General features: G+C 34.1%; 5 protein-coding genes across 6 annotated transcripts; 2 read left to right on the top strand and 3 right to left on the bottom strand.

Moving 5' to 3' along the window:
- Positions 1-84: 84 nt before the first annotated feature.
- Positions 85-4265, top strand: LOC106116713 (pre-rRNA-processing protein TSR1 homolog). The gene is made up of 2 exons (XM_013310657.1): positions 85-1100; positions 1727-4265. Exons 1-2 carry the CDS (start codon positions 197-199, stop codon positions 4207-4209), a joined length of 3387 nt encoding a protein of 1128 aa, XP_013166111.1. The 5' UTR covers positions 85-196; the 3' UTR covers positions 4210-4265.
- A 1043-nt stretch (positions 4266-5308) lies between these two features.
- On the top strand, positions 5309-7734 carry LOC106116768 (regucalcin-like). The gene is made up of 5 exons (XM_013310773.1): positions 5309-5512; positions 5654-5810; positions 6202-6408; positions 6481-6693; positions 6972-7734. Exons 2-5 carry the CDS (start codon positions 5654-5656, stop codon positions 7307-7309), a joined length of 915 nt encoding a protein of 304 aa, XP_013166227.1. The 5' UTR covers positions 5309-5512; the 3' UTR covers positions 7310-7734.
- A 220-nt stretch (positions 7735-7954) lies between these two features.
- LOC106116491 (uncharacterized) lies at positions 7955-13743 on the bottom strand. Its single transcript, XM_013310360.1, has 12 exons — positions 13643-13743; positions 13197-13364; positions 12611-12826; positions 12186-12407; positions 11832-11944; positions 11509-11730; positions 10588-10625; positions 9822-9991; positions 9290-9505; positions 8982-9206; positions 8558-8670; positions 7955-8324 (listed from the first exon to the last, which is right to left on the bottom strand). Exons 2-12 carry the CDS (start codon positions 13348-13350, stop codon positions 8100-8102), a joined length of 1914 nt encoding a protein of 637 aa, XP_013165814.1. The 5' UTR covers positions 13351-13364; positions 13643-13743; the 3' UTR covers positions 7955-8099.
- A 317-nt stretch (positions 13744-14060) lies between these two features.
- LOC106116769 (regucalcin-like) lies at positions 14061-17001 on the bottom strand. Its single transcript, XM_013310774.1, has 5 exons — positions 16904-17001; positions 16204-16277; positions 15909-16096; positions 15213-15428; positions 14061-14165 (listed from the first exon to the last, which is right to left on the bottom strand). Exons 3-5 carry the CDS (start codon positions 16060-16062, stop codon positions 14152-14154), a joined length of 384 nt encoding a protein of 127 aa, XP_013166228.1. The 5' UTR covers positions 16063-16096; positions 16204-16277; positions 16904-17001; the 3' UTR covers positions 14061-14151.
- A 471-nt stretch (positions 17002-17472) lies between these two features.
- Positions 17473-20657, bottom strand: LOC106116767 (regucalcin-like). 2 transcript variants are annotated; one of them, XM_013310772.1, is made up of 6 exons: positions 20507-20657; positions 19663-19820; positions 18923-19126; positions 18321-18542; positions 17778-17890; positions 17473-17701 (listed from the first exon to the last, which is right to left on the bottom strand). In XM_013310772.1, exons 2-6 carry the CDS (start codon positions 19814-19816, stop codon positions 17477-17479), a joined length of 918 nt encoding a protein of 305 aa, XP_013166226.1. In that variant the 5' UTR covers positions 19817-19820; positions 20507-20657; the 3' UTR covers positions 17473-17476. The 2 variants fall into 2 exon arrangements, with proteins under 2 accessions (XP_013166226.1, XP_013166225.1); XM_013310771.1 differs by lacking the exon at positions 20507-20657 and adding an exon at positions 19899-20061.
- Between the last annotated feature and the right edge of the window lie 1086 nt (positions 20658-21743).

A 21743-nucleotide genomic window follows, 5' to 3' on the forward strand; every position in this document is an offset into this window, starting at 1 on the left:
TGAAAACTTTTTTCAGCTTAACGAAGTTCATCCTGAATCATTGAGGTACCTTTGTAAACTGGTTACATTGATATTTTATGTCATTGTCAGATCAGATTTTCAATGTCAACTGTCAACATCCATGTGCTTGGTCGACGTTGTTTACAAAATCATGCTTGGATCTTTCTTGTAAATTCATTCTAGATATTATGTAAAGATGGCTGACGATGCCATATTTGATAAAAAGAAGTCGCATCACGCGAAACGTGCCGGACGGAAGGCTGATAAAAAGAAGAAAAAAACTGCAGTCGATCAATCTAACCTAAGTGCTAGACAGAGAAACCCGAAGGCATTTGCAATCCAATCTGCTGTCCGAGCTGAAAGGCAGTTTAGAAGACGAGAAGATGTTATTTCCAAGAAGCAGCACATCCCCCAAGTGGACAAGACGCCACTGGAGCCTCCGCCGATCGTCGTAGCAGTTGTTGGGCCGCCTCGTGTAGGCAAGACAACACTCATAAATAACTTAATTAAAAGTTTTATAAAAACTAACGTTACCAGCACTAACGGCCCGATTACTATAGTTACATCAAAGAAACGTCGTTTAACTTTGATTGAATGTAATAACGACGTTAATTCCATGATAGATATAGCAAAATGCGCGGATTTAGTTCTCCTTCTGTGTGACGCTAGTTTTGGTTTCGAAATGGAGATATTCGAATTCCTTAACATATGTCAGGTGCATGGTATGCCTAAAATTATGGGTGTACTGACACATCTTGACATGATCAAGAATGCAAAAACATTGAAAACAACAAAGAAAACACTAAAACATCGTTTTTGGACAGAGGTGTATCCTGGTGCAAAATTATTTTACCTCTCTGGTATTGTTCATGGTGAATATCTAAGAAATGAGATTAAAAATCTGTCTAGATTTATATCTGTGATGAAATTCAGGCCTTTAAGCTGGCGCATGACACATGCATATATCTTGGCGGACCGCTTAGAAGATGTTACTAGTCAAGAGGTTATAAGAAAGGATTCTAAAGTTAACAGAGATGTAGTACTATATGGTTATGTCAGAGGTGTACCTCTAATGAAAGAAGCCACAGTGCATATTGCAGGTATCAATTCAATCATTTTTATTTTATCTTCCAGATAAATAATAACTAGGCACTGTCTAAGAACAATTCTCTAAAATAAACTAACTTAGCCCTAGTCTTACTAATATTATAAATATGAAAATTTAGATGGATGAATGGATGTTTGTTAGAAGGTATCTCTGGAGCGTCGGTGGCTCAGTGGTCAAGCACTTGACTTGCAATCTGCAGGTCCTGGGTTCGAATCCCGCCATGTACCAATGTGTTTTTCAATTTCCAATTTACATATGTACATTTATCCGACATTCTTACGATGAAGGAAAACATCGTGATGCAACCTGCACATATCTGCGAAGAAATTCAAAGATATGTGTGAAGTCAACCAACCCGCACTTGGCCAGCGTGGTTGACTATGGCCTAATCACCCTTAACTTAGGGTAGGCTCCGAGCCCCTCGGTGGGGACGTATAGTGAGCTGATGATGATGATCTCTGGAATGGTTCAGTTGATCTTAATGTTTACATCTGCATACATTATACAGATATAGAATGTGGCCTGAAATACACACATAGGCTATTTATAATTTTTTTTTAATTCTATGAAAATTCTTATCGTATTTCTTTCAAATTATACACATTTTGATGTTTGCAGGTGTAGGAGATATGAAGATAAGTGAACTATCATACTTACCAGATCCTTGTCCATTACCGAGCAGAGAAAAGAAACGCCACCTGATGGAAAGGGAAAGACAAATTTATGCACCATTCTCCGGTGTTGGTGGTATTGTTTATGATAAAGATGCAGTATATATTGAACTCCTTGGATCACACTCACATAAACAAGAAGATGAAGAAACAAACGAAAAGAAAACATTGATTAAAAATGTTGTTGAAACAAAAGAGACACTTGATGAACAAATGCAGGAATCTGGTTTTAAGCTTTTTAGCGGAGGAGCTGTAATTTATCCAGATATGGTAAAAGATGATGAATATCTACAAAATGATAATCATGAAGATTCTGATTCATCAGGTGATGATGATGATAATGATGAATCTGATAGTGATAGTGGTATAGATGAAAGTGGAAAAGATGGTGATGAGAACAAACTGCCATGGGATAACAACTCGGGTTCTGAAGCAGAGGGTGCTGAACAAGAAAATGGTCAAAAATCAGATCAAGAGGAAAACTCTGATGATGATGATACTGACTATAATACTAAATGGAAAGAAAAATTAGGTGAGAAAGCAACTATGGCTTACTTTGAAAGACAAAAGACTTCGAAAAATATAATGAAGTTAGTTTATGGGGATTATGAAATTGGAAATAAAAATAAAGAACAAAAAGAAGATGGTAGTGGCAGTGATGATGAAGAAATTGGTGGATTATTTAAGAAAGTAACAAGCACTGAGAAGAAAAAGCATAAACAGAAAGAACAGCAAGATGTTGATGAATGTTCCTATTTTTATTCAAATGTCAAACCAAACTTAAAGGATTGGACAAATGAAACCAATAAACAGTTCCTCATGAAGAATTTTGTGACAGGAAAAAGATTGCCTGATGAAGATGCCTCAGAACTTCTGAAGCTAGATGATGCAAGTGATGGTGATGAAGAACTTTACGGTGACTTTGAAGATTTGGAAACAGGAGAAAAACATATCAATAAAGATGTTTCAAATGAGGAAACTAATAACGAGGCATCTGGTATAAAACGCAAAGGGGAGCCAACAAAATCTGATATTCTCGAAAAGAAGTTAAAGCTTAAAGCAAAATTTGATTCAGAGTATGACAATCCAGATGACCATAGAATTAAAGGTGATCATTCTTATTACGAAAGTCTAAAAGCAGAGGCTCTTAAACAGTCCGAGTTAAACAAATCCGTTTTCGAAAACCTAGACAGTGGCTTAAGAGTTGAAGTAGAGGGTTTTAGACCAGGATTATATGTTAGGATGCTGTTCAAAGATATGCCCTCGGAATTTGTTACTAATTTCGATGCCAGTTACCCCATACTGATTGGTGCACTGAACATGGCGGAGCAGAACATAGGTTTCGTATCTTGTAAAGTAAAAAAACATAGATGGTATAAGAAGATTCTTAAAACAAATGATCCCCTTATAATATCGTTAGGTTGGCGACGTTTCCAAACCCTTCCCATATATTCCAAGATAGAGGATGATTTGAAATGTAGGTATTTGAAATATACTCCAGAACATGTTACATGTAACATGCATTTTTATGGCCCCATTACACCACAAAATACAGGCTTCTTAGCTCTTCAAACAGTCAACAATAATCCCAATGAGATAAAGCAGTTAGGATTTAGAATAGCTGCTACAGGCAGTGTTAATGAAATTAATAAATCTACACAAATTGTTAAAAAACTCAAATTAGTGGGTACACCATTGAAAATATACAAAAAGACTGCATTCATAAAAGATATGTTTACAACCACTTTGGAGGTCGCAAAATTTGAGGGTGCCAGAGTGAAAACTGTATCAGGGATCAGAGGTCAAATAAAAAAGGCCTTAAACAAACCTGAAGGAGCATTCCGTGCTACATTTGAAGATAAAATACTTATGAGTGATATTATATTTTGCCGGACATGGTTCAAAGTAGACGTAACTAAGTTTTACGCTCCCGTAGTTAATTTATTATTACCAGCTGGAAGTAAAAATGCTTGGCAGGGTATGAAAACAAAAGGACAACTAAAAAGGGAACGGAACATACAAAATGATGCTAATACTGATTCTATGTACACAAGTATTAAAAGAGAACCAAAAGTATTCAAGCCTTTGGTTATCCCTAAAGCTTTGCAAAAAGGTCTGCCTTATAGATTTAAACCGAAAGAACGTACAACTACTTTATCTGGTGTTAAAGCTAAGGATATATTCAAAGATAGAATAGCTGTTATAAAGAGTCCACATGAACAGAAAGTGTCAAATGTTATGAAAATGTTGAAGACAAACTTTGAACAGAAGAAGGAGAAAGAAAAAGAGGCAACAGCGGAGAGGCTGCAGAAGCATAAGAAACAAATAGAGGAAGAAGAATGGCGGAAATTAAAGAGGCAAAAGGAACTGAAGAAAAAGATTTGTCGTCATTTAAGTAAGATGTCCAATAAAAAGAAACCGCAGATGTAGATGTAAATATATTTTTAAATTGGTTAAGATTAATAAACTTGACTTGATACAATTAATAACATTGTTTAATTAACTACATACAAAAAGGATTCCTGATAAAGATATTGATATGGAAGACCTACTGTGGTATAAATCTATTCAGATATCTTGGCGGCTCTTAAATTCGCGCGAAACCACAATTTCAGGTGTAGCGGAATGGCAGTAGAGTGGTCACTGCCCAGCGCGCCGATGACCTTGGGCCGCCAATATACTTGAAAAGCACAATTTTATAATCTCATTTGATTTGGCGATTGCTTGTCATGAATATTTTTATTATGTCTCATTAAAATGTTGATTATGACGCATATAAATATCTAAATCATGATTTAATTACAATGTAATATCGTATTATCAATAAGCACACAAGTTAAAGTAATCCTTGGTGTAGATTATGCCAGTACAGTAGAACAGTAGCACTCAAAGCTTTGGCATAATGTAAACAGAAGTTGACACCACTATGCCAAAACAGTCCATGTTAAGCCAGTGCTATTGTCCTACTGTACTGGCATAATTTAAACTAGGCATAATTGGTGAAGACGTCGACGGCGTCCTTTAGAGTTGCCAGTTAATATAAATAAACACAAAATTGGGTATTGTAAAAATAATAGTCAACCAACCCGCACTTGGCCAGCGTGGTTGACTATGGCCTAATCACCCTTAACTCAGGGTAGCCCCTCGGTGGGGACGTATAGTGAGCTGATGATGATAATGATGAAAAAATAATGATATAAATTATAATTTTTGGAATAGTTAAAAGTTGTGAAAACTACCAAAAATTGCACTACATTTTAAAAGTCGCATTAATCCGGTATGCCGTGACGGCAGCACTCTTAAACAGAAAAATTAATAGGGCCATAACTATTAGTGTAAAAGTATTTTTTCCTTTTTTAATTTTAATTATTGAATTTCTCTGTAAATATGTATGGTGGTAGATTAGGCAGGAAAAAGTGATTGTTTGGCAAACGTAATATTTTGCAATTTAGGGGAATCATATTTCAGCTATATGGCAACCGTCGTATAAAACTTCCTTCTCATTCTCACATCCTCGATTATGCATGACCCAACTTTTCAGTTGACATGATAAGATAATTGTTGTGTTATGATCGTAATTGTTATCTTAATAAACAAGTATAAAATTATCACATTGCAATAAGTATCTCTTAATCAAAAGAACTGTTGTTATAAATGTGATAACGTGATACATAAGTATCAAAGAAAGTTTTAATTAAGTTGATTTTTCTCTTCGTGCACAAAAATTGTAATAGTAAGTAATAAATTAGTTTTCCTCCTTAATAAAATAAATTTCTACTCCTCTAAATGTTGGAAATAAAAAATAAGGGATCATATTTTACTCTTATGTAATTTTTAACTTTTTTGTTCAATATTAAATGTTTTTAACCTTTAGATGTCAGTATCAGTGCAAAAAATAGTTGAACCTGCAGTGTTAGGAGAGGGTCCACACTGGGATGATAAGCAACAGGCTTTGTACTTTGTGGACATCAATTCAAAGTCCATTAATAAATATGTACCCGCTACAGGAGTACATACCAAGACTTTATTGGGTATGTAAAAGTATTATCACAAATATTTAACTTTATTCAACAATATTAAATTCTACTAAAATATAGTTTGAAATATAACTTTTTACTTAGTTTAGATTATAATGTTTTATAATTGTTTAAAACAAATATATTTAAATAATTTGAATTTCCATTTTCTTTGGAATGGCTCAATCAATTTTTTACTTATAGCTATGCTGTCTGATGCTGACAATAATTTATCTTTTGTATTAATAGATGAAATATAATCTGTTAAAGGAAAATTAAGGCTAATCTTTATTTAATGTATTATTTAACAGCAGTATAGTCAACCTCAATTTATGTTTTATTAAATATGCATGCGAAACATATGAAAAAAATATTTATATTATAAAATCACAAAAATTATTTTCAGATGGTCGTGTGGGTTTTATAGTACCTGTTGATGGTACAAATGATCAGTTTGTTGTTGGTGTTGAGAGGAAATTCTTGATAATCCAATGGGATGGTGAGAACAACAGTAAAGTAAAAATTGTGAAGGAGTTAGGAGAAGTTGACCAGGATGTACCAACAACAAGAATCAATGATGGAAAAGCTGATCCTAAAGGAAGGTTGTATGCAGGTAAAGTCAAAGAATTAAATTCGCACTCACATGTTCTTCCAGACATACCTTCAAACATTCCATTGTTTTCAGGTACAATGGGTCATGAAGAGCCCCCTGGTAACTTTCTCATGGAAAAAGGCTCGCTATACAGATTGGATAGACGGGGAATTGTTAAGATGTGCAGTAGCATAAGTATTTCTAATGGTCTTGCTTGGGACCTTAGAGAAAAAGCTATGTACTACAATGATTCACCTGAGTGTAAGATTAGACGGTATGATTTTGATGTGGATACAGGTGATATTTGTAAGTATTTGTTTGCAACTAGCTTTCGCTCACGACTCCGTCCGCGCGATATTAAAAATTCTAAATAGCCTATGTGTTCTTCCAAACTATATACTACATCTGTGTCAAATTTCATTAAGATATGTTAAGCCGTTCTGGAGATATCTTCAAACAATCATCCATCCATCCATCTAAAGATTCGCATTTATAATCTTGAGTAAGTTTATTTTTGTTTTGAGTTCACTCTATGTGAAAACAGTTGTGGCATTGAATGTGTTAATCCTGGCATTTTTTTTCAGCCAACCTTAAATACATCTTTGATTTCAAGAAAAATGATATCGAAGGTTTCCCTGATGGCATGACCATAGACACGGATGGTAATCTGTGGGTTGCCATCTTCGATGGATCATGTGTCCTTAAAATAGACCCAAAAGCTGGGTCTGTGTTGCAAAAGATACCAATACCAGCCAAGCAGGTCACTTCTGTGACTTTTGGAGGACCAAATTTGGATGTACTTTTTGTTACTACGGCCAGTATGAATATAAAAGAAGAACAAAAACCTCCTTGTGGTGCAACCTTTATGGTGCTAGGTTTGGGTGTTAAAGGTCATCCTAATGTCAACTTCAAACTGCCTTAATTATTTTCTGGTTATTTTAGCACTAAAAGACATATTTATAAAGGGTGGTTTAAATATCAGCTGCTATGCTAAAATGCAGCTAATTTATACAATTATTTTAAGTACTACTTATCACTTTCATAAGCATTTGCAATATTTTTATATATTATTTTTGATATTTAATAAAACTATAAGATAATTTTTACATAATTTATTTTATTAACCAAAAACGTATACTTTTTTACTTTGGAGTGATAAAATTTATCTCAATTTATATATAGAAAATCGTATTTTAGTACCAAAGAAATGTGAAGTCTTATTAGAAAATCATAAAAGACATGTAAGGTGCTAATATTTAAGTTTTTACAAATTTTTATATAATAATATTATATATAAGTAAATTTAAATGCGTATTCACATTTTACCCTATATACTTCTTTATATCATAAACTTTAAATAAAGCAAATATTTACAGGATAATTTGTTTAATTTTCTTGTTATACCACCTTGACTGGGTTTTACGGTGTCGAAAGACACGTACAAAAACATAATGCTCTCTATTTTTCAAAGAGAACATGAGCGATGACAATAATTTTTTTCGTCTCTCTGTCTGTCTCTCTGTATGTCTGACCGCAGAGCCGTGTTTATTCCGGGTAATATTCGGAGCGGCTGAACAGATTTTGATAGGACTTGGACGGAAAGGTAGGTACTGCAGATAATAGGCTACCTTTTTTAATTCTGCGATGACGAAATCGCGGATGACCACTGGTTGTTAAATAAGAAAAAAGTATCATTTATTGTAACTTTTTATTTAATTGATTTTTGCTTTAAAGGCGGGATATCCCCTCACCCCTAGTCCTTTGACCTCGTAAAGCGCCGCCCCCCACTCAGTCTCAGTTTTCTTCCAGCGACCGTTACCTGTTGTGACGTAGAGGATGTCCAGGTTCTCTCCACCAAATGCTAAAGATGTCACCTCGCTATTCGGAATAGTGATTTTTTGTAGTATTTCACCCGTTTTTCCGTCTATTTTCAATACCTGGAAATGTTTGGTAGACTTTCGTATAATAAAAACAACGATTGCAAGACTTTTTTTGGTGTTATTTTAATCTTGAAATATTGTGTATTTTAACCGTTATTCATTGCCAAATGTACTTAGATTTTAAAAAGATTTAATTTAATTACAAATCGCTTTTAGTAAAATAGATTTTTTCATTCATTAAGTGTAATAATAAAATCAAAGATTTTAATTAAATTGTGTTAAATCTTTACCAGGCTTCCTTGATATACGGCAACCCAGAGGTTGTCATCCGTGTCTATGGTCAGGCCGTCACATATTCCATTGATTCCGTGATCTTTCGGTATGAATAATTTTTGACAGTTTGCTGTTTATTGAAAAAAAAAAGCTATTAATCGTAATGTAAACGCTTTTGTGTGTTCTTATGGACGCAAAATTGAATTTTACGTTATTAAGTCCCTTTAGCATAATGTCATATTTATTCTCACAGCTTTCTAAATTAAATGCAGGCAACGGATTTGATGTTAATTTGTTGCGGTTAGATTTGGCAAGCAGTAGTCATTTTATATAATATGATAAAATGATCGGCAATTATTTGCCTCATAATTCCATTAAAATTAAATTAATTAAATTATTTAGAGTTCACTTAATTTAACGGTTTGTTTAATTAAAACTAACATATATTTCCTGTTTCTATGTCGTAATCGTATCTTCTAATGCCGTCCATTGAGTCTACATAGTACAACGTCTTTCCGTCTTTATCCCATGCTAATCCGTTTGAGATAGTGATATTTTCATCCAACTTTTTCACCTGTCCGTTTGTATCTATTCGATATAAAGAACCTCTTTGCGGTAGAATCATTTCATTTAGATTTTTACCTGATGGATTATAACCAAATGTTCCTAAAAGAAATATTGTAAAAGTGATTATTTTAAATAAAGACTATGCTCAGATTCCAATTCGTGATTATTAAAAACAAACTCACCTGTAAACAGTCTTCCTCTAGGATCCGCTTTACCATCATTTATGATATTTTCTGGTTTATCCTGATCAACTTTGGCAATGGTCCTTATGACCACCGCTTTCTCGTTGTCACCTTTCCATTCTATTTCGACGATGTCGCGTCTCAATGTGGCAACAAAACGATGTTTCTTGTCCTCGATTGGGATGAGGAACGAAGTGTATGTGTCAGGGAATTGTTCTGACAAATATCACATTAATTAAATATTGCCTGGTTTACATCATTCCAGTACAGTAAGACAGTAAAACTGAAAACAAGCGCTGGTACGCCATAGACCATACAGTCCATGTCAGGCTAGACTAATTTACTATTCCTTGTAAAATAAAAACAATATTACAAAAAAGGCAATAGGTATAATAAGAAAAGAGAATTTTTTGAGGAATTAGGTAAATTTTATGACAGCGCCATCTAGCGATTTACAATCTTCATAACACGCAACAAAGTGGTAGAATTTTTAAAAATTGTAAATAGGTAATAAGTGCTAAAATTTAATTACCGATTTCAGTGGTGGTTTTTTGTCCGGTTTTCGGGTTATATTTGTTTATGGAACTCTGCATAAAGTTCATATAGTACAGAACTTTTTCATCGTCGTCCCAATGCGGGCCCTCACCGAAGGAAATGGTCAGCACTGCTTCTGTGACTGGTGCCATTTGGAATGTTTTATGTCTGGGTAATTATATTCTACATTAGTTAATTGTAGGAAACAATACCTAAACAGCTGCACAGCTGTTTTTACGTGATATTTGCATATCAAATTATGTAATTTTTATTTATTTAATAACCTTTATACTATCTTTATATATATAATTCTTCTGTGAGTGTGTATGTCACTGAACTTCTCTCAAACGACTGGACCGATTTTGATGAAATTTTTTGTGTGTGTTCAAGGGGATCTGGGAATGGTTTAGATTCACAATTTTGTCCGCTGGACAATGTTTTTTTAATTAATTTTTAATTTATTAGTAGTTGTTGATTTTGGAATGTTTTACATTGGATCCCACAGACGGCGCTACCATCGCAGTGTCAAATTTTAAATAATATTCGAATTTTAATTTTAGTCTGTCCCTAGCTTAGCTTATTAAAAAAAGTTTGAAATTTTTAAATTAAGGACGTGTAGACAGGACAACGTCTGTCGGGTCCGCTAGTATCGTTATAAATTCTGAACATTAATCACGCGATTTGATAATAAAAATCCATAGAAAAATACTGCTTATCATATTAAAATAAACTAAAAACTTATATAATAAAAAAAAGGATTTTACCTATCAACAGACAACGCTCTTCTAGATACCGGATCAGACTAAACGAAAAAGCACGCAGTCAAACTATGATCAAAGAACACGCAAAACATAATGAATCATGACTTTTTTTATCGTATTTACTCAGTATGTATCTTTTCTATCTATATATTTGTATCATTAAATCGACGCGGTGAATCAACTTTTGATAAATAATTATATAATCCTGAGTAGTATTGTCACCGACCGTGTTTCTGTGACCAATATCCACGTTTAAAATTTATTGTTATCTGTATTTTTTTTTCAAAGATGACAGGGAGGACGATATGTTTTTACAGAGGATTTGGTATCGACCAACGGTCATTAAGAGGTCAATCTTGACCTTGGTTTGTTTATAATGGCCCATATTAAAACCATAAGCAATGCTTGGCCGTGCTCGCCTCAGCGAGTCATTGACGTGCAAATCGTAAACTCTTTTCTTTGTTGTAAAGAGTAAAGTACCAGTCGAAAGTAACGTTTTTTATTAATTTAACATAATGTTCGCCCATCGATTTGCTTTATCATTAAAATATTAATTAATGAAATTATGTAATTAATGAAAATATTTTTATTAATTAATTAACATTCTTGTTCACTCCACTATTCGCGCTTTCATATGTTCATACTTTCTTGCATTCAGGCGATTTTGAAATATTTTTTAAAACATTATAAAGCACAAAAGACGCTGACTTAAATAAAACACAGAACTTTTTTAAATATTATTTAATTAGGTAGAGTCAATTTTAAAATGATTCACAAGTTAGGACGAAAATCTTTGTAACATATTCATATTTGGTTACAAGATTTATATAAAAGGAATTATCAGTTATATATTTACATTGTATATTGACAATATTACGTTATTGTAGTCTGTGCATTAGAGAACTAAAAATATAAAAGGCTTTAGTCAATTCTAGCTTTAATTGGCAGCCGACCCTTAACTCCGAGGCCTGTAACCTCGTACAGAGCCGCTCCCCATTCGGGTTCGTTCTTTTTGCAGCGCGTGTTGGCTGACGTCACATACAGAATATCCAAGTTCGGTCCACCAAACGTTAGTGACGTCACCTCTCTATTCGGAATGGTCACTTTTTGTAGAACTTCTCCAGTGTTGCCATCAATTTTTAATATCTGTAATTAAATAATTTATTGAGAATAATTAGGTATATGTTGTTGAAAATGTAGTAGTCAATAAAACTTTAATACAGTTTTTAATAGACTTCTAATGTTACCTTCGCTCCATCGTACAAAGCAACCCAGAGGTTTCCATCAGAGTCTGAGGTCAAACCGTCGCATAGTCCCTTAATCGCGTGGTCCTTTGGCGCGAAGAACTTTCGGCAATTAGCTGGCAATTGAAAATCGATAGATTAAATCCAATTTAATTTGTAGCTTAGCCTACAAATTAATAATATTTTTCTACTTTTATTAAAGATAAGTTACCTTTACAGTGAAATAAATGATAATTCTAAAATGATATTACTACACAACCACATCGAGTATTAGCTCGTTTGAATCGTCGTCGTTCGTCTTTTTTATTTTTAGTTCTTTTAAATAACAAGAACATAATAAAAGCTTTTTTTACTTACTTACATTTCCCGTCTCGATGTCATAATCGTATTTTCTGATGCAGTCTACAGAGTCCACGTGGTAGAAGGCGGTTCCATTTACATCCCAGGTGAGTCCATTGGAGCCGGCCACCCTCTCATCCAGCCTGTGCGTCTGACCATCGCTGTCCATTCGGAACAAAGCACCGTGCTGCGGGAATGTCATGGTCTCATAATCTCCATCATCCGGATTCCCCATTGTTCCTTGAATATTTAGAAAAGTATTATATACTAGCTGTCGCCCGCGTCTTAGTCTGCGCAGAATTAATAAAAAAGTTTGTGTATTCTTCCATTTCATTTCATCGAGATCTATGCAGCCATACTGGAGATATCTTGTAACAAATACTCTTCCATCCTTACATCCAAAAATTCGCGTCTATAATATTAGTAAAATCAATGTGATCTACCAGTAAACAATCGTCCTCTTGGGTCTGCTTTGCCATCGTTCAAGGTATTGTCTGGTCGGTGTTGGTCAACTTTAGCGATCGTCCGCACAACCACTGCTTGCTCGAGGTCTCCTTTCCATTCTATTTCGACGATATCTCGCTTTATACCTCCGAGGAAACGATGCTTCTTGCCCTCGATTGGGATGAGGAACGAGGTATGCGTATCTGGGTACTGGACTATAGAATATTGTCTTTAAATGATAAAATTCAATATCAAAATTTCGGATAAGCTAAAAAAGCATGATCTAACACGATCCTGCCATGTTTGTGAGTGTGCCGGATGCCTTATTTTCGTCTTCTTTTCCTTCCCATTTTTATAAGAAAAGGATGGGAAGGTTTAGTTGATTTAACGGAGGAGGGGTCAAGTAAAAAGCTGATATATATATTATCGGTTCTAGTAGGCAACGCATCTGCCATTGCGGTAGTATTTAGGCAGCGTTCGCTTCGCTATTTAGTCGAATTCAGTTGGCAGCTTGCTCTTTTGCCACCTTATAATATAAAAAACACTTCTTTTAATTTAAAAATAATGGTGAATAATAATAATTACCGATATCCGCCTTGATATTCTGTCTAGTTGCAGGGTTGTATTTGTTTATTGTTTTGTCTGTAAAGTTGCAGTAGTACAAGACCTGTTCGTCCACGTCCCAGTGCGGACCCTCGCCAAAAGAAATGGTTAGCACAGCTTCAGTTACGATAGCCATTTATAATTATTAGCCTGGAAATATAGCATTGGTAAGATTATCAACATGCTATAATAAATAAAACTGTCTGACTTTTTACATCAATACAAAACACAAAGTAACTGGATCTAGATATTTAAAATTTTCCCCAAAGACTTTGTAGAATATTCTTACGTAGTTCTAAAAAAACATACTTTTTTAATTCTCACTAATGTATGGAGGTGCTGTAAGTTTTTTATTCGTCTTTACATGAATATTAACAACACAACACAACACTTCAACACAAAATAAGAATATTAGATATCTGAATTACCTCAACGTAAAGTTATCACTTGTGGATAGAAGATGATCGACTAATTAATGTATTTTTTTTATTACGAGTTATCAAAATAGATAATGAATATATAAGTATTTTATCAAATATATTATATTAAATCAATTTGAAGTTGTGACACGTAACATTATTTCTTCCTTGCTGATAATATTATATATATTTGTACTGAAATGATTTTTTATTTAGTATATTTTGGTAACAAAAATTACAAGCACATGCTTACGTAACTTTTACATTTTTGTTCTATAAAATTAATGAAAATACAAAATTGATTTCAACTGTTTAATCGAACTTTAGATGCAGGATATCCTCGTACAGACAGTCCATTGACCTCGTAAATAGCAGCTCCCCACACAGGTTCGTTCCTCTGCCATTGAATATTGCTAGATGTAACATAAATAATGTCTAAATTCGGTCCGCCGAAGGTCAGTGACGTCACATCACTCGTTGGCATTGTCACTTTTTGAAGTATGTCGCCCGTTTTGCCGTCAATTTTTAATATCTGTAAAAAAACGACAAATAAAAAACTGTTACAACGATTTTTAAAGTGATTAATAATTATGGCGTGGTTACAGTTGGAAATATATGTTTTTTCTTTTTTATAAGTAAATTGATTAATTCTACAATATATTTATGTCGATAAAATACCTAAATCTATACTTTATTTTATAGCTATTTTATAGCTGAAATTAAATATTTGTACCTGACCCCCTTGATATACGGCAACCCAGAGGTTGTCATCCGTGTCTATGGTCAGGCCGTCACATATTCCTCTAATCCCGTGATCTCTCGGAACAAATAATTTTTGACTATTTGCTGGCAATAGAAAATAAATTCGTTATTATTATTGGAACACGTATTTGAATTTCAAAAGAAATATACAATTTAAAAATGCCTTCCATTTTTTGTTATAATTTATAACTTAGTTATATTATAAATGCGAATGTTTGAATGAATAGATGGATGTTTGTTTGAAGGTATCTGCAGAACGGCTCAACGGATTTCGATTAAATTTGGCGTAGAATTAGACCATAGTCTGGAAGAACACATAGGCTATTATTTTTTTTCATTTCGCGTTGACGGAGTCGCGACCACTAGTGCTTACATATATTTCCCGTCTCAATATCGTAGTCGTATCTTCTAATACAGTCCATAGAGTCCACAAGGTACAAGGTCTTCCCTTCTCCATCCCACGCCAACCCATTAGATATGGTGATCTTTTCATCCAACTTGTGTGTGGAGCCATCGCTATCCATTCTGTATAAAGAACCTTTTTCGGGGACAATCATGTTATCCAGGGTTTCACTGTGACAATTTCCACCTAATGTTCCTACAAGAAGTATATCTTTATCTATATATTTGATAAGAATCGAAGAATGAAGGATAGAGTGACTTCAAACTGCATTTAATATAGGAGCTTCATGCAGGTAAATGAAGACGATATGTACATTATAAAAGGTTTAAATAGGTGTCAAACTTTGGTTTTAAATATATTTAATACTTTATACTAGCCTTTTTAATCTTTAAGCTATCAAAATGTTCACCTCACCTGTGACTAAACGTCCCTTGCGGTCTGCCTTGCCGTCATTTAAGAAATTTTCAGGTCGGTCCTTTTCGACAGTGGCAATAGTCCGCACGACCACTGCGGTATCGTTGTCCCCTTTCCATTCTATTTCGACAATGTCACGCTTTATCCCGCACAGGAAGCGATGTTTTCTTCCCTCGATCGGTATCACGAATGTAGTGAATGTGTTTGGGTACGGGGCTATTCATGTTGATATAATTTAATTAATTAATAATTTAATTAATTAATTCTAAACAGTTGGATTAAGGGCCCGATACAAAAGGCAGTTATCCTAGAAACCGCACGCATCGTGAGAAGGTTCCTGTTTCTGCAGCAGTGACCACTGGTTGTTTGAGTCATGGGACTCCACAGCCGGTGGTGCTCTATTTTTAATATAATATATTTTGCATATTTTTTATATGAAATGTAATATATTAAGAATAAGGTTAACAAATGAATTAGTGTTATAATAATTAAATCAATAAAGTTTAAATTAATTAATGAAATTCAATGATGTCATTCATTCGTTAATCGGAGAAGAGTCACTTCCAGGATAATATATTATTAAATTAAATTAATTAATTAAATGTTTAAAATAATTGAAGTGACTATATTTAATGTTAGCTAGGATTTAATTTATGCTATTAATTACAATGGTATTTACGCAAGTAAATTGTTTACCCAGTTTAGTTTTAGTGTGTTGTCCGGTTGCTGGGTTATATTTATTGATTGTGTTGTCTAGGAAGTTAACATAGTACAAGACTTGTTCGTCTACATCCCAGTGCGGACCCTCGCCAAAGCTGATAGTCTGTACTGCTTTTATCGTAGCCACCATTGCGATGACACTTTGATTATATTAGTTTAAAAATCTGGAATCATCAAATTAACATTTAGGTAGACGAAGAAAGCTAGTTAGAATTTCTCTGAACTATAAGAGTAAAATGTTAGGCAGGTAAAAGGAGATTTGATTATTTACTTGTTCGGAATATTATGTACCGATTTTGAAGTTTTTTAGTAATCGGATTGTTTTGATTTCTCTTTCTCCTGGTCCTGAAAAAAATAACAATTCGCTGTAGGTTGCTATTCTATCTTCTAACGATCAAAGTATCTATATACTGTTAGGAAGAAAATCCGAAACTCTGCCGGTTTACTGGCACAACACTAGCCTTACTAAAATGTCGACTTTTCCCCTCACTAATCATTCTGACACTTGGCTTTGTAATGAGAACGCGGCATTCGCGCCAAATGATTCTAATTATTAATATCTAAAACTGCTTAGATATAAGTAAACTCAATGTTTGTATGTTTGTCCCGTATGCGTTCCTAAACCACTGGACAGATATGATAACGATTTAGTTTGATGTTTTGAACATAGAGAGTTGATATTTTTTATTTGGGTTTTGCAAATCATGTTGGGTACAAGTCATGCTAGTATTTTATAAAAAACTAGTTTTCGCCCGCGACACCGTTCGCGCGGTATAAAATATCTTAATTACCCTTAATTTACTTAAGTAGCTTATGACTAGACTATGTTCTACATCTATGCTAATTTTCAGCGAGATGCATGCAGTTCTGAATATACCGTCTAACAAACATCCATACATTCATACATCCAAACATTCACATTTATAATATAACGAAGATAACTAAGTAATTATTGTAAGAAACGTACTTACTTATCTTAAAATGTAAACGCGTCCACTTTTGATGATGATAAATGTTTGACTAATCATCATAAAAAAAATATATGTCAGCGTGTAATATAACCTCAAAACATAGCCGTTATCTTACTTGTGTACAATTTTAATCTAATACGGAGACACAAATCGTAGTATAAAATTGTTATGATTGCGTTATTTGTATAAAACACTAGCTGACGACCGCGATTCCGTCCGCGCGGAATTAAAAAAAACTTAATAAGTAACCTATGTGTTCTTCCAGATTATGTTCTATTTATGCCAAATTTCAGCGAGATCCGTAAGTCGTTCCGGAGATACCTTCGAACAAACATCCATCCATCTATTCGCATTTATAATATTAGTAAGATATAATTATTCCTATGGCAATAACATATTTTGAGTATTTAGAAGATGTGATAAGATTAAGCGAGCATTATTAAAATCTGCGTTATATTACTGGTGCTTTGTATTTATTAAAAAAAACGTATTCAATGATTACCTACAATTAAGGGAACTTAGGAATTTAAAACAACTCGAATAGTAATTAAAACACAATGTAACTAGTGTTTTTTAATTTATTTTAGCTTTTAAGGCTGGAAGTCCTTTGACGCCGAGGCCTGTGACCTCGTATAGGGCCGCGCCCCACACAGGTTCGTTCTTCTTGCACCGTGTGTTGGCTGTCGTCACATAAAGGATGTCCAAGTTAGGTCCACCAAACGCAACTGATGTTACTTCGCTCGTAGGGATGGTGACTTTTTGAAGCAATTTACCTGTTTCCCCTTCGATTTTTATAACCTGGATGAATATATAATTTAAGTAGAATAATTTTTTCAAATATATTTTTTTTATTCCATTAAAAAAGTTAATTTACCTTACTGGATTGGAATAGAGCCACCCATAGATTACCGTCCGTGTCTATGGCCATACCGTCGCAATGTCCTTTAAACCCGTGCTCTGATGCGACAAATATTTTTTGACAGTTTGCTGTCAGATAATAATTATTTAATTAAAATTACTATTTACAATAAATCTAATTGATTTTAATGTTTTATTGTCATAAAACAAAAAATATAAAACATTACGCAAATACGAACAACGGCAATTCAAAGCAGACAACTATAAAAAGACGAATTTATCTGACAATAATTCCAAATTAACTATTTATCTTCAACACAAAAAAACAACGTAGCATTAAGACGATGTGTAAGACATAAATAATTAATTAATTAACATAATTTTACTAATATTATAAATGCGATTGTTTGGATGGATGGATGTTTGTTACACGGTACTCCAAAACGGCTGCAAATTTGGCATAGATGTAGAACATAGTCTGGAAGAACACGTAGACTACTAATTAAGTTTTTTTTTAATCCCGCGCGGACAGAGCCGCGGCCGACAGTAAATGACTCACATATATTTCCAGTGTCGATGTCATAATCGTATCTTCTAATAGCATCCATAGTGTCGACATAATAAAAGTATTTCCTTTCAGTATCCCACGCCAGACCATTGGCGAGGGTGATCTTGTCATCCAATTTGTGAACCTGTCCATCTTCATCCAAACGGTATATTGAGCCGTTTTCACGGAAAATATTATCAATACCTATTGACCCAGATTTAAAACCTAATGTACCTGAAAACAATCAAATAAATTCAATATAAGAACGTTAAGCTACTGTAGAACAAAGTCTAGAAGAACACATAGACAACTTTTGTTTTTTTTTTCAATACCGCGCAGACGTAGTCGTGTACTTAGGATTGGTAAAGGGTTCTTCTTCTTTATTTTTGGCTTGGTAAAGAGTTTACGAGTACACTATATCTCTCTTTCTATTGGTTAATTCTATCTTCCATCTCTTTCATGTAACAAAACTTCTTTAAATGTGACCTTCAACTTGTAACTTGAATCTTTTAAGTTTTTGCTACATTCGTTTTGAGTTTTTTTTTCTTAAATGTATTTTGTTTAAATCTAAATTAAAATTGTTAAATATATTATTATCGGACTAATAATTTTACCAGTCACCAATCGCCCTCTAGGATCTGCTTTGCCGTCATTGAGGATATTGCTTGGCTTGTCGGTGTCAACTTCAGCCACAACTCTGACAACTCTGGCGGTGTCGTTCTCACCGTTCCATTCTATTTCGACGATGTTCCTTTTCATTCCACCGAGGAAATGATCTTTTTTGCCTTCGATTGGTATTATAAATGATACGTGCTCATCTGGAAATTGAGTTACTGTTGTCAAATATAAAAGTTGATAAAACATTGCTTAAGTTAGTGAGAGGTATAATAAATATTTTCATAGAAACTCACAGATGAAATACAGATTTCTAAATATTAACATTAACAGAGAATAATCGTAACGGTAACAAAAACATTATCATCATATCAGCTCACTATACGTCCCCTGACTCTGACCTACTGAGAGGCTCGAAGTCTACCTTAAGTTACCACGCTTGCCAAATTCGGTTTGGTTGACTTCACACATATCTTTAAATTTATCCGCCGATTTGTGGACGTTGCATCACGATGCGAAAACTACTAATCTAAAAAGGTCTATTTCACAATGACTTCACACAAGGACCTTCTTTCCTGAATAAACTATTTTGAACTCATTTGTCAACGCAAACTAATATTCACAGCGAGTAGTATTAGTTAGAGTTAACCTTGTACAGTTAATTTATTTATAATTTAGGTATCCAGCATTTTACTCGGTCATTATGAAAAAGGATCCTTAAATTATGAAATTAAATTACCAAACTCTGCACAGGTTTTTTCTCTGGTCGCCGGGTTGTATTTGTTGATTGAGTTGTCGAGGATGTTGACATAGTACAGGACTTGTTCCTCAACGTCCCAGTGCGGGCCCTCGCCGAATGACATAGATAGCACAGCTTCAGTTACGGGTGCCATGGTACTGAAAATATTTAAAACTTTAATCAGTACCGACTGCTTGGAATCCGTGTACGACAGCCTTTAGATTTCCTCTGTATACTTCTGATAAATTTGATCCACGGTCCCCTTCATTGATCTAGTTACTATGCAAATTTGAAGGGTTAACGCCGACTTGTCAACTCTTCGCCAGGCGGTCGCCGCGGCATCCAATCGTCACCGGATCGACGTTCGCCGATGAAACGGGGTAAAGTTAATAAAACGTCTTATCATTTCTGCACGGGTGGACGAAGCGTGATCAGGGAGGAGTTGGGGCGGCGTCCATTCGCCATTAACCCAATAGCCGCGTTGTGAGTGGACGATGCACCCGCTCTCGGACCGCACGCCATCCGCCCGTGCAAGCAAGAATGACATATCGCAATTTGCGACCGCGCGTGGGCGTCGGCGGTACCGGGTTGACCAAGAGTTAACATTAAATCTATTTTGTGTACAAAAGAGTGGAATTGGAACAAGTTAACAATGTCAGTGCTTCCACACTAAACATTATAGCGTGGATGCCAGAGAAAATAGGCATTAACTAAGTTAGTGCGTACAATATTTCGACCTCATCACCATCAGATGGGATCCTGGTGAAGAGATGGTTTATTCAGTATACAAAAGTGGTCAACTTTATGACAGAATCATAATGTGTTAGTTGATTATGTTACTTACTTAATTGTTCTTGAATTTTAAAATTACTAATATTAAATATCAGAGGTTAAAATATTCTAATAAAAAAAACAGAAAGTGTAATCACTTGATGGTGTCACTTTATCACCGATGCCAAAGGTTCACTGTATTAAACTGTTGAAAAATATAATTAGCACGATGATTGACTTGATTTATATGACGAATTCATGATAAATCATACTTAATCAACTTTATACGTATACATATACATATACGTATACATGATGTTACAAATTTTTGCAATTTTTTTTAATTAAATGACATATCTGTCTAAATACGTTCCCATAACACCGGACAGATTTGTGATACAATGTTTGGAAGATGCCAGAGAAGATATTTTGTAAACGTCATCAGCCTTTATCTGCTCACTATTGGTCTTTCCCAATGTCTTCCATAGTTAGCTATATATATATTATACTTTAGTTTACTTGTAATATTTTTGATTGCACAGTGACCATATATTAATATTATTATTCATTCTATTGTTATTTAAATACATAGGTCCATTAAATAAAATCTATTCAAGATTTTTGTACCTGTATACTGTAAAATCGACACATCCCATATACAGCTCGATAGTAAATAATACCTTCATTGTATTACTATAATAATAAAAAATATAGATAATTTTGACTAGATTATCTGCAAGATTCCTACAAGTCACCACGAGCCGATGTGCTTAAATGTTGTTTAAGGATATCTTGAACTTGTTACATAATTGCGACAAAATAATCGACGGTAATACCTAGAAGCAAGCACAATTTGTATAGCATAGAATTTGCCTAACGTGTACCAGTATACTGCCTTTAGGGCGAAACTTAATCGACATATTAATCAAAGTATTGCAAAAAGTTTAAATAGTTTAAGGTTATAATTTTAAAGTGGGTCATCTGAATCGTTATTTTTGAGCAGATTTATATATGTATAATAAAATTGGAGTCTGTATTTAATATTTTTAAAAAATGTTTCGTAAACATGCTGTATTTAGGTTACTGATAACGAAAAACCAATCTTACTAATATTATTTTTAATATATTTGTCTGTCAGTCCGCATGGCCGCGTTTTTTCTGAGTAATGTCCGAAAAGGTTTGACCGATTTTGACCAGACTTTAACTAAAAGGTAGCATGAGCTGATACACGCGGACATATAGGCATTTTTTGGGCTGACGAAGTTGAAAGCGACCGAGGGTAATAAAAAAACTTGATAAGTATTTTTTTA

Source organism: Papilio xuthus, unplaced genomic scaffold, assembly GCF_000836235.2.
Source record: "Papilio xuthus unplaced genomic scaffold, Pxut_1.1 DF827714.1, whole genome shotgun sequence".
In the NCBI taxonomy this organism is placed as follows: domain Eukaryota; kingdom Metazoa; phylum Arthropoda; class Insecta; order Lepidoptera; family Papilionidae; genus Papilio; species Papilio xuthus.

Coding starts and splice junctions, on each gene's coding strand:
- LOC106116768 (XM_013310773.1), top strand. CDS start 5,654: ATGTCAGTATCAGTGCAAAAAATAGTTGAACCTGCAGTGTTAGGAGAG. Junction 6,409..6,480: donor TAAAGGAAGGTTGTATGCAG/GTAAAGTCAAAG, acceptor CATTGTTTTCAG/GTACAATGGGTCATGAAGAG. Junction 6,694..6,971: donor TGTGGATACAGGTGATATTT/GTAAGTATTTGT, acceptor ATTTTTTTTCAG/CCAACCTTAAATACATCTTT.
- LOC106116767 (XM_013310771.1), bottom strand. CDS start 19,930: ATGAAGGGGACCGTGGATCAAATTTATCAGAA. Junction 19,127..19,662: donor AAAAACCTGTGCAGAGTTTG/GTAATTTAATTT, acceptor CTCAATTTCCAG/ATGAGCACGTATCATTTATA. Junction 17,891..18,320: donor CATCGACACTGGAAATATAT/GTGAGTCATTTA, acceptor ATTATCTGACAG/CAAACTGTCAAAAAATATTT.
- LOC106116769 (XM_013310774.1), bottom strand. CDS start 16,062: ATGGTGGCTACGATAAAAGCAGTACAGACTATCAGCTTTGGCGAGGGT. Junction 15,429..15,908: donor ACACACTAAAACTAAACTGG/GTAAACAATTTA, acceptor CAACATGAATAG/CCCCGTACCCAAACACATTC.
- LOC106116491 (XM_013310360.1), bottom strand. CDS start 13,350: ATGGCTATCGTAACTGAAGCTGTGCTAACCATTTCTTTTGGCGAGGGT. Junction 9,506..9,821: donor AAAAACCACCACTGAAATCG/GTAATTAAATTT, acceptor GATATTTGTCAG/AACAATTCCCTGACACATAC. Junction 8,325..8,557: donor CCGTATATCAAGGAAGCCTG/GTAAAGATTTAA, acceptor AAACATTTCCAG/GTATTGAAAATAGACGGAAA.
- LOC106116713 (XM_013310657.1), top strand. CDS start 197: ATGGCTGACGATGCCATATTTGATAAAAAGAAGTCGCATCACGCGAAA. Junction 1,101..1,726: donor AGCCACAGTGCATATTGCAG/GTATCAATTCAA, acceptor TGATGTTTGCAG/GTGTAGGAGATATGAAGATA.